Source organism: Haematobia irritans, chromosome 5 (assembly GCF_050003625.1).
Source record: "Haematobia irritans isolate KBUSLIRL chromosome 5, ASM5000362v1, whole genome shotgun sequence".
Taxonomy (NCBI): Eukaryota; Metazoa; Arthropoda; class Insecta; order Diptera; family Muscidae; genus Haematobia; species Haematobia irritans.
The window spans coordinates 145,075,275-145,087,727 of NC_134401.1; the positions used below are offsets into that span (position 1 = coordinate 145,075,275).

Sequence of the window (12,453 nt, forward strand, 5' to 3'; positions counted from 1 at the left end):
GAATAAAGGGTGATACGGTCAAAATTTGGTCAATATAAACTTGACGTATTTCTTTCAATTTTGCATTTAAAAAACCTGAACACCCCTCATTTTGAAGGTGTGTGTGTGTAGAATGTTGCTCCTATTTTGATTTTGGAATTCACTCTTCAGTTGTCAAAATGCCATCCAAGCAAGAGCAGCGTATCAAAATTTTGCTCGCGCATCGCGAAAATCTGAGCTACTCGCACGCAAAGCTGGCAAAATCGCTAAAAGTTGCCAAATCAACCGTTACAAATGTAATTAAAGTGTTTGGGGAACGTTTGTCGACAGCCAGGAAGTCTGGATCGGGGGAAAATCGAAAACCGGAAGCCGCTGAGACGACAAAAAGAGTTGCCGGTAGTTCCAAGCGAAACCCTAACCTCTCTCTCCGAGATGCCGCAAATAAGCTGGGTGTATCGTCTACAACCGTGCATCGAGCCAAAAAACGAGTCGGACTATCGACTTACAAGAAGGTAGTGACTCCAAATCGCGATGATAAACAAAATACGACGGCCAAAGCGCGATCCCGGAGGCTGTACACGACGATGCTGACGAAGTTTGACTGCGTGGTAATGGACGACGAAACCTGCGTCAAAGTCGACTACAAGCAGCTTCCGGGACAGGAGTTTTATACGGCAAAAGGAAGGGGAAAGGTAGCAGATATTTTCAAGCACATAAAACTGTCAAAGTTCGCAAAGAAATATCTGGTTTGGCAAGCCATCTGTACCTGTGGCTTGAAAAGCAGCATTTTCATAGCTTCCGGGACTGTCAACCAAGAAATTTACGTGAAACGTCAGCTACCTTTCCTGAAGAAACACGGTTGTTCCGTACTGTTTTGGCCGGATGTGGCATCTTGCCATTACGGTAAAAAGGCCATGGAGTGGTACGCCGCCAACAACGTGCAGGTGGTTCCCAAGGACAAGAACCCTCCCAACACGCCAGAGCTCCGCCCAATTGAGAAATACTGGGCTATTGTCAAGCGGAACCTAAAGAAGACCAAAAAAACTGCAAAGGACGAGCAGTAGTTCAAGGCAAACTGGCTTTCTGCGGCGAAGAAGGTGGACAAGGTGGCTGTACAAAATCTGATGGCAGGTGTCAAGCGTAAGGCCCGGCAATTCTGATTTGGAAAAGCGAAAGCCTAACTGAATATTTTTCCTGAATTTTATACTAATTGAACTTGAAAAAGAAATTTAATTTGATTTAAAAAAACGATTTCACCGATTTACACGCGTTTTCCCTTGACCAAATTTTGACCGTATCACCATTTAGGGTCTCGATGTCTGTCCACTTATACACCCAGTCCCGTCTTCTCACCCATCTTCGATCCATCAGTGTAGCAATTATTTCCCTCTGGTGTCTGTTCCGGGGGTCCCATTCTCTCAGGACCATCTTACTGGTGACAGATTATCAAACTCGATAGCTATGGCCACCTCAGGTATACACAATCATGAATAGTTGCGGAATCCATCATTACACCCATTCTATTATACTTTGATGACATTATTTCCGTCCATTCTCTCGACATCTTCAATCTGATCGCAGCAGTACTTGGTTGACATGGTCTTCATTGCTCCAGTTATGCCAAGACAACATGTCCGTTGGATTCCCCACTATCTCCCTGTTATGCTTTGATGGTTCGTTATGCTTCGTGTTTCCGTTCATTCTGCCAACATCTTCAATCTGATTGCAGCAATGGCGGCCTCGCTTTTGATTTGAACCTCTAAGTCCAGTATCTGCTTGAAGTGGTAGTCATTGCACCAGTTATGCCCAGACAACATGTTCATTGGACAAGTTGTAAAATGTCTAGGATGCACATCTAGGATGGACATCGATGGAGACGAACATCGATGTCCGCCAAACTATCGTCGCGTATATCAGAACTGACCATATTACATTCTCATATATCTAGTTCATCACCTTTGGATTCAGGTACCATTTGGAGCCTATCGCTCTTGTGCACAGTGTCCAATATGTGTTGACTTTCTTAGTACTCGCCAAAGAAGGTTTAAAATCCCGTCTTAGCTAGAATCCTTAGTAGCTCGTGTAGAGTGCCCTGATCTACATTGACTGTTATGGTCACATTGTGCGATCCACAACGAATCCTTCTATTCCTTAGCATATGGACTATGCAATATTTTAAAGATACGGTCATCATGTACTTCTTAACAGAGAAAGACCACTCTCAAGTATGTACCATGTTATGTAGGGCCGTCTCCACCGATCGCCCCTTTACATATGCGTACTTCTTATACCTCAGGATTTCGCCCGAAGTCCCTCTTTTTACCATGGTGTCATCCACGCCATCTAACTTTGTACATTTGGCAATTTTATATTGAAATCACAGTAACCGAACCCCGATGTTTGAGGCGTTGAAAACACCGGTTCTACCGATCCATCGAAAACAGGCTTTTTGACAAAGTCGACCATCGGTGTAAAAAATATAAACCAGTTCACTGGGTTTCGTCCCGCGATTTTGATCAGTGTTTTTACTTTCATTATTTCAATGAAAAGTTGGGGAAAATTATTACCAAATTATTACCATTTCAATATATAATTAATATTTTTAATTATAATTAAAATATTTTATTTTTTTTTTAATTTTAAACACAAAAGATACTCAAATATTGAGTAATGTGAAGAAGACCTTTAGACCAGTATTTAAAAAAATTGTTTTTAATAAAACTGAAATTTCTTCTAGAATTCCGACATGAATACCCGTCAAATGAATGCTACTGGACCGAAGAAGTTTGTAAATGAAGCTTTATAGGACGATGCCTTGCCTCCTAGTCCTATATAAATGCATACAATCAGGACCTGGTAAGGCATAACATCCAAATGAATACCAAACAACAGCAACAGAAGCAGCCGCAGCTATAACACCTAGGCAGTACACCTATTATAAATGAGTCCAACAACAACAGCAACAACCAAACCCTTGAGACACAAAACCACTTACGGCACCCACCAGCCCTCCAGCCTATCCTTTCAAAACGAAAGCATCCTCAAAATCTGCAATAATAACTCGCAAACAATGCGACGGCGATATGCGAATCACATGGAATATGTTTTTCGAGCACAAACAAATCGATTGTAGTTTTTAGTCCTCCTCAAGTCGATCGATATCAGGAAAAGTATTTTTTATTGTATTATTCTGTAAAACACACACACACACACAAAGTGAAAAACAAAAACTTATTCTACGGAAATAAGCAAAAAAAGCAAATGATTGCTTTAGTATGATTTTTATGATGGTGTTTTGTTTGTTATTAATTTTTTAAGTAAATGTCTCTGGTGTTGAGTAGTGAAACGATAAAAGAAAATCAAATTACAAAAGATATTCATATACGAGTATATTTAATAAATAAATGAATTCCCTTTATCACCTAGAAACGAAAGCGTTTTATTCTCTGGTAATTATTGAGGCATTTTACAAACTTGTATGTGTATATGTAAGTACATCCTTTGAACCCCTTTTTGAATAAATTTGGATAGAAGGATACGGACCACAAAACATACATATATAAAGCTTCGTAAAACTAATAAACTCCAAAAAAACAACGTTGGCAACACTCTGTGCAATAACGAAAAATCACCAGAACTTTGACAATGTGAGAGCGTTGGAGAGAGAGAGGGGGAGAGCAACAACAGTAAGCGACTAACATAGAAATGTTGTACATCAACAATGTACCAACTGAGAAGAAAATCATCTAGAAATAACATACAGTTAGCATTGCTTACATATACTGACACATCTTATAAAGGGTGATTCTTTTGAGGTTAGGATTTTCATGCATTAGTATTTGACAGATCACGTGGGATTTCAGACATGGTGTCAAAGAGAAAGATGCTCAGTATGCTTTGACATTTCATCATGAATAGACTTACGATCTGCCACAACGTCGAATTTTCAGTGAATGGGCCCTAGAAAAGTTGGCAGAAAATCCGCTTTTTTATCGACAAATTTTGTTCAGCGATGAGGCTCATTTCTGGTTGAATGGCTACGTAAATAAGCAAAATTGCCGCATTTGGAGTGAAGAGCAACCAGAAGCCGTTCAAGAACTGCCCATGCATCCCGAAAAATGCACTGTTTGGTGTGGTTTGTACGCTGGTGGAATCATTGGACCGTATTTTTTCAAAGATGCTGTTGGACGCAACGTTACGGTGAATGGCGATCGCTATCGTTCGATGCTAACAAACTTTTTGTTGCCAAAAATGGAAGAACTGAACTTGGTTGACATGTGGTTTCAACAAGATGGCGCTACATGCCACACAGCTCGCGATTCTATGGCCATTTTGAGGGAAAACTTCGGAGAACAATTCATCTCAAGAAATGGACCGGTAAGTTGGCCACCAAGATCATGCGATTTGACGCCTTTAGACTATTTTTTGTGGGGCTACGTCAAGTCTAAAGTCTACAGAAATAAGCCAGCAACTATTCCAGCTTTGGAAGACAACATTTCCGAAGAAATTCGGGCTATTCCGGCCGAAATGCTCGAAAAAGTTGCCCAAAATTGGACTTTCCGAATGGACCACCTAAGACGCAGCCGCGGTCAACATTTAAATGAAATTATCTTCAAAAAGTAAATGTCATGGGCCAATCTAACGTTTCAAATAAAGAACCGATGAGATTTTGCAAATTTTATGCGTTTTTTTTTTTTAAAAGTTATCAAGCTCTTAACAAATCACCCTTTATATGGCAGGTATATATACCAGCATCGAACATCTGAGAGAACAAGAGGGATGTGAGTGCAACATCAGTAGCAAACGAGCGTAGTGATGCTACTCTATATTAAAACATTTTGCGGGTTGTTGTTCTTCGCTTAAATGTTAATTATACTATGAAATTTGTTCTCCGAAAGTTGTGTTTTGTTCCTATTATATTTTCTGTTCTCCTGATACTGCTGATATACATTTGATAGAAAATCCTTATATTGAAAATCAATAGAAATCACTAAATCCATATCACTTAAATCCATGTCGTATAGATTAAAGAGTAACTAGTGGTACTTATAGGTGATTGGTGAACTTGATAGTCAATAACTAGCTACTGAACAAGCGGGTTATATAGAAGCATCCAAAATCAAAGAAAACAAGGGGGTAGTGATACAACGCTTTCTTTTAAGTATTATGACGGTTGTTGTTTTATGCTAAATGTTAGTTATAGGTAAGAGTTGCCAGTATTGAGGATTTTCTCCAAATTGAGGATATGTTTTCGTGGATGGAGCGAAATTTTTAGTTGGAGACTTGAGAATTTTTCGAAATCTGTTCAGTATAATAAATCAGGATTTAAATAATGGCTTCCATGAAAATCTTTTTGCTACGCGAGGACTTGAATCTAAAAACGTTGCCCCCTTATCAGCGTACATTACTGATTTTGACAGTGTATCCCATTAATATAGAAATGATAAAATAAAATAAAAATCATTTTGATCGATCGATGGTTAAACTTAATATTGATCGATAATCTAAATTTTAATCATAAAAACTTGTCAAAAATTTATTGAGCATTTTTGTGAGGAATTTAAGTTTGAATGGGCGATTTTTTTTGTGACAAAAACGTCCCAATTGGGGGACAAAAGTTGGAAAATATGCTGGCAACACTGTACGTAAGTGTTCTCCGAAAGTTTTTTTTGTACCTATTGCATTTTCTGTTCTCCTGATACTTGTTGATATACATTTGACAAAAAATCTATGAATTGAAAATTAATAAAATTCAATATGAGGAACTACCAAAAAATTGGATAGAAATTCTGGGTTAAATATTTTATTTGTCATAATTAAAAATATCTATCATTCTTATTGCAGATGCGGTCCCGATGAAGCAGTAAAGAGTTCTAGTATATGTTATAATAAATATCTCAAACTTGAAAATTCTATTATTTTTCGATATTTTTATTATTTTTTTTTTCAATTGAAATACTGAAATATGAAAATTTGGAATATTGAAGAATTAAAGCAACGGATGCTTAAAAATGACTTAAGCCCAATTGGAAGTGCTTGTAAACTTCATTTATTCTAATCCGATCTTAGGTTAGGTTAGGTGGCAGCCCAATGTATCAGGCTCACTTAGACTATTCAGTCCATTGTGATTCCACATTGGTGAACTTCTCTCTTGAACCACTTTCAGATCCAAAAATAACATTTTCATAGCTTTTTTGGCAACACTTGGGGGACATTTTAAATCCTATAAATTCTTATTTCATTTCATTTATTAAGTCATCATTACAAAGCAAGCCACTAAAAGCCTATTACATTGTAATATTTTTGGAAATTTTGGTTTATCAACATTTATTTGATGGACCATGAAGTACAAAAATATGACAGCAGATCCGGTCTGCTGTTTTTAGTAGCATTTTTTCTATGAACGTAGGAAATTAACCAGAAAATTATTTTTTGAGCTAGTTTTTATTAAATTTTTCCCATAGGGTCGTACTAACAATTTTCACATTTTGTATAGCAGAAGAATTTAAAAAACTTTTGTTTTTTTTTTAAATATTTGTATTTTTTAAGCAAAAAATATATTAAGCAAAAAATAAATTCAAAAAATATATTGAAAAATTAGAATTATACTATAGCAAAAGTTTTTGATATTTTCTGTAGCAAAACAAATTAATTTGATATACACAAAGATGTTGACATTTTTTTTTACTATTTTTTACAAAATTTTCTATAGCAAAAAAAGCTGACAAAATTTTTTATACACACAAAAACGAAATTTTTGGATTCAATCACGAAATTAATTGATCCAATTAATTTTTGATTGAAATGTACCAATCACCGAAGTCAATTACAAGATTAATTGATCCAATTAACAAAACAAAATTTGTTGAATCTATTAAATTTTTTATTAAACAATTTTGAAAATTCAATTAAAATTCCAATAGGAAATATTTTGGTGAATATTTTTTCTGTGTAATGAAAAAAATTTTCTATGGCAAAAAAATCATCAATCATTTTCGGCAGAAGCAAAATTTTGATCAAATTTTCTATACCAAAAATATTTTGGAAAATATTTTCTATACAAAAACAAAATCACAAAAATTTCCAAAACTTTCGATAACAACACAAAATTTTAACAAAAATGTTCTGTAGCAAAAATAAATGACATTTTTATAACAAAAACCTGGCAACATTTTCTATAAAAAAAAATAAAAAAATTATTAAAGTTTTCTATAGTACAAAAATGTTCATAAAATTTTCAACAACATAAACGTTTTGAAAATATTTTTGCAAAATTTCCTATAGCAAACAAACTGGGAAAATATTTTCTATACAAAAACAAAATCACAAAAATTTCCAAAACTTTCGATAACAAGACAAACTTTTAACAAAAATGTTCTGTAGCAAAAATAAATGACATTTTTATAACAAAAACCTGGCAACATTTTCTATTGTAGGGACACACTTTAATATTTTGTACTTGTAAAATTATTCATCAGTTAGTCTTTGAAATTTGAGTATTGTTTTTTTTTTTTTTTTTTTTTTTTTTTTTGAAAAAAGAAAGGGAGAGGAGAATAAAAGAATTTGTTCATTAATTTTTAAATGTGCCTTTGTTTAATTTTCTTAAAAATATAAAACTACGAACATAATTGGTGACCCCGCGTTTTAAGTCGTTTAAATTGTATCTTGCGCGTATCTGCAACAATGCCTAATACAGCGGAAAATTTGGATCCAGCAGGAGATGGACGGAACGAAAATTCTCAATCCCGGAACGTCGCTGCTTCCAGTGTACACAAGCTGCCTCCTTTCTGGAAAGAAAATCCAAAACTCTGGTTTATGCAGGTTGAAGCCATTTTTGGAATTTCTGGAATCACCCGAGATGAGACCAAATTCCAATACGTCATAGCAAATATTGATTCAAACTTTCTTCCTCATATTTGTGATATTTTGGAATCCCCTCCTGCTGATGGAAGTAAATTTGTGGCCGTTAAGAATCGCCTAATTGAAACTTTTTCCGAATCTCAGGAATCAAAACTCCGCAGATTGCTAAAAAATCAAGAATTAGGAGATCAAAAACCATCGCATTTGCTTCAGGTCATGAAAAATCTTGCTTCTGGCCAATTAAATGACGCTGTCCTCAAGACTCTCTTTTTGGAACAACTTCCAGAAGATGTTCGGTCCATATTAACAATAAGCCAAGTAAGTGACGTGTCTTCTTTAGCTTTGCAAGCTGACAAAATTATGGGTCTACGTTCGCCACAACTTTTTGAAGTAACTGCTACATCTGGAAATATTGATCTGACAAAAATATCCCAGCAAATTGAAGCTTTAGAGAAAAAATTCAACAATTTTTCTAGAAACCGCAGCCAAAATCGTGCCGGAACCGATTCCAAATTACGAGACAGAAGTAAGTCACGACGCAGGGATTGGTGTTGGTACCATAATCGGTTTGCCGAAAAGGCAACAAAATGCATTTCCCCATGCTCATTCTCAAAAAACTAGAGGAACATTCGGAAGTTGCGACAATTCCGGATGATAATGGTATCTCGTGTCGCCTTTTTGTTGAGGATAAGCTTTCTAAAAGACAATTTTTAATTGACACCGGGGCCGATTTATCTGTAATTCCTCCAAGTTTTAAAAATGCGAACAATTATGAATGCGGTATCAAAATTTTTGCTGCAAACGGTTCTCCGATTCGAACCTTCGGTCAGAAAATTATGCATTTAGATTTTGGATTACGCAGAAAATTTTCATGGACTTTCATTATAGCAGACGTTACCAAACCAATTATTGGATCTGATTTTTTAAAACATTTCCATCTTCTGCCTGATCTAAAACGTAAAGCATTAATTGATGGCAAAACTAATCTTCAAGTTACAGCAAAAATTTCGAAATGTCCGTCACTTGGCATAACAACGCTGGTCAAAGATGACTCTGTATATAACAAATTGTTAATGAAATATCCAGATGTCTATAAGGTTTCCAACCTCCTTGGAATAAAGTCGGAACATGGAATATACCATCATATTGAAACGTCAGGACCACCCGTTTTTGCGAAACTACGACGTTTAGATCAAAAACGTTTTCAAATTGCCAAAAAAGACTTTGAGTATATGCTTGAACTCGGTATTATTAGACCATCTAGGAGTAATTGGTCGAACCCTCTTCATATGGTTCCCAAAAAAAACGGTGAGTGGAGATGTGTTGGAGATTACCGATTTTTAAATAAAATTACGGAGCCTGACCGTTATCCAATTCCTTTTATTACTGATGCCAATATTAACTTAGCTGGTAGCTGCATATTTTCAAAGTTGGATTTAGTACGAGCATTTTACCAAATTCCTGTATTTCCCGACGACGTCCCAAAAACTGCTGTCGTTACTCCGTTTGGGTTATATGAATTTGTCAAAATGCCATTTGGTTTGCGAAATGCTGCTCAAACCTTCCAACGAGTTATGGACGAAGTACTACGTGGCTTACCTTTTACATTTGTCTACATTGATGATGTCCTTATTTTCTCAAAATCTGCCGCTGAACACTTAGAGCATCTCAAGATCGTTTTTGAGAGGTTTCAGAAATTTGGTATTGTCGTCAACCAAGGAAAATGTTCCTTCGGTAATACTGAGATCGATTTCCTTGGTTTTCGAATATCATCAACTGGAATGCAACCCATTCGAAGGAAAGTAGATGAAATTGAAAGTATCCCTAAGCCTTCTACTATCAAGGACTTACGACGCTTTCTCGGAATGGTAAACTTTTATAGGCGCTTTTTACCTAATGCAGCGACGGATAGTGTTGTAAATTTTGATTACTTTTGACTACTCGTTACTACTCGTTACTTTTGAATTGAGTACTCGTTACTACTCGTTACTTTTATAAAAAAATTAAAAAAGACATTGTAGGCACTTTTTAATAATATCTTCCTCTTTTTTAAATTTAAAAACAGTATAGAAAAGCAAATTACACTATCCAGTTTTATTCTAGTGTTATAAAATGTGGTGTTGTAGATATATGGGTCTCGTTAGAAAGATTTTCACAAATCATTCAAATTTTTGAGCCAATTTCGTATTCACTATTTGGTATTTTTTCGTCAGGGTATATCTAAATGGCATTGTGTATTACTGATGCTTGCAATTTGCAAACTTTTTAAATCCACCATTTTCCACCATTGACAGCGGAAGAAAATATTTAGCGATCATTTTTATCGTGAGACCCAATGTTGAAATTTACCAAGGGTTTTTGAATAAGCTTGGGTACCTTCTCTGAAAACAATTGGATTGAACCAGCTGAAGTCAACGACATTATTATACATACTATTCGCATGAGACGTGATCCATGTGATGCTTTAAATTATAGCTCCCACCTACACCCAATGCAATTTTTTTCAAATGCAAACGTTTTTAAGAAATCAGCTAAATTTTTCACTTTGTTCAAAGGTGAAGCCATATATCCTTTTCGTGTTATTTTAACTGATAAAACGATTTTCGAAAACTTCAATTAATATTTTCCAAGAAGTCAAGAATTTTACTTCCAAACCGCCAACTTACTTACCGTCAGAAGAAAAAAACTGGCATTGAAGATATTGAGTACTTTTTTACTAGTAACGAGTACTCAAAAAATTAGTCAGTAACGAGTACTTGTAATCAAATACTCGTTACTTTCCCAACACTAGCGACGGAACAGGCTCCATTAAATCGACTTCTCAAGAATGTGGTGAAAAATGATAAACGACCTGTAATTTGGACTGAGGAAGCTGAGAAATCATTTTTGCAATGTAAGTCAAGCTTATCAAATGCAGTGTCATTATTCCATCCCGTTAGTGGTGCCGAATTATCTATTAAAGTCGACGCATCTGACTTTGCATTGGGAGCTGTTTTGGAACAGCGAATTAATAACGAATTCCAACCATTATCTTTCTTTACTAAGAAACTAAGCACAACTCAACAACGCTATAGTACTTACGATCGAGAACTTCTAGCAATTTATGAAGCTGTAAAATATTTTCGGGACTATCTAGAAGGACATTCGTTTTCTATTTATACTGACCACAAACCATTAATTTACGCCTTTTCTCAAAAGCCAGAAAAAGCAAGTCCTCGTCAACAACGACAATTGAATTTTATTGGCCAATTTTCAACAGATTTGAGATACATTAAGGGTAATGAAAACATCGTGGCAGATACATTCTCACGTATAGAATCGTTGTCATTATTGGATTTTGAAGAACTTTCAAAACTTCAACAAAGTGATGAAGAACTTCAAGATATTTTGAAATCTGAAACATCTTTGAATTTGCAACTCATTACAATTCCTGCCTCAAATACAAAAATATTCTGTGATGTCTCTCAAAAAAATAGTCCTAGACCATATGTTCCACTTAAATTGCGGAAACCAATATTTTATGGTTTACACAATTTATCTCATCCTGGTACAAAAGCTTCCGTAAAACTTGTCACAGAACGTTATTGTTGGCCTTTTATGAAGAGAGATTGTGCACAGTGGACGAAATCTTGTCAGGATTGTCAACGATCAAAAATAACTCGACATACAAAAAGCCCTATTGGAACATTTCCACTATCCTCGCGACGTTTTGCGGAAGTGCACATAGATATAGTTGGACCATTCCCGTTATCAGATGGACATCGATATATCCTTACATGCATAGATCGATTTACCCGATGGATGGAAGCAATACCAATGCAGAATATTACAGCTGAAACTGTGTCTTTAAGTTTTTTAAATGGCTGGGTGTCTCGTTTTGGTTCACCGGATATTGTTCACACAGACAGAGGACGTCAGTTCACATCGAACACTTTTCGTAATTTATTAAAAATTTTGGGAACAAGATTAAAACACTCGACATCTTATCATCCACAATCGAATGGATTAGTCGAGCGTTTTCATAGAACACTTAAGTCCGCATTGATATGCCACAACAAAAATCAATGGACTAGGTCTTTACCTTTAGTTTTGCTTGGATTAAGAGTTTCAGTAAAAGATGGGATATATTGCTCTCCAGCCGAAATTGTGTACGGCGAAACACTTCATGTTCCTGGTCAAATTTTTAGCGAAACTAATACCGTTATAGATTCAGACGATTTTCTATTGCATCTTCAAACATTAATGTCAAGTATTAAACCCGCAACAACTTCAAGTAAAAATAGTCCAAAAACTTTTATCAACAAAGATTTGAATATATGCTCTCATGTGTGGATAAGAAGTGATCATGTACTAAAACCTCTTGAGCCAAAATTTAATGGACCATACAGAGTGATCAAAAGATTTCCAAAATATTTTACCCTTCAAATCGGAAGCAAAACAGAAAATATCACAATTGATCGATTAAAACCAGCATTTACAGAAGTTGAATTATTAGAAATGGATATCAGTCAACAGATTGTCCCTATCAAACCGAAAGAGAAATCAGTATCGTTTTCACTAGGAAGGGGGTAGTGTAGGGACACACTTTAATATTTTGTACTTGTAAAATTATTC

The 12,453-nt window shown here is 35.5% G+C and overlaps 1 protein-coding gene across 1 annotated transcript in view; it reads left to right on the forward strand.

Annotated features, from left to right (window-relative positions):
• Pdk (pyruvate dehydrogenase kinase) overlaps positions 1 to 3,413 on the forward strand; it is a 58,065-nt gene extending 54,652 nt beyond the window's left edge. Inside the window, exon 7 of the mRNA XM_075309052.1 lies at positions 2,717 to 3,413. Coding sequence (XP_075165167.1) covers positions 2,717 to 2,785 — 69 coding nt within the window. The 3' untranslated portion in view covers positions 2,786 to 3,413. The remainder of the gene's footprint in view (positions 1 to 2,716) is intronic.
• Positions 3,414 to 12,453: the final 9,040 nt, after the last annotated feature.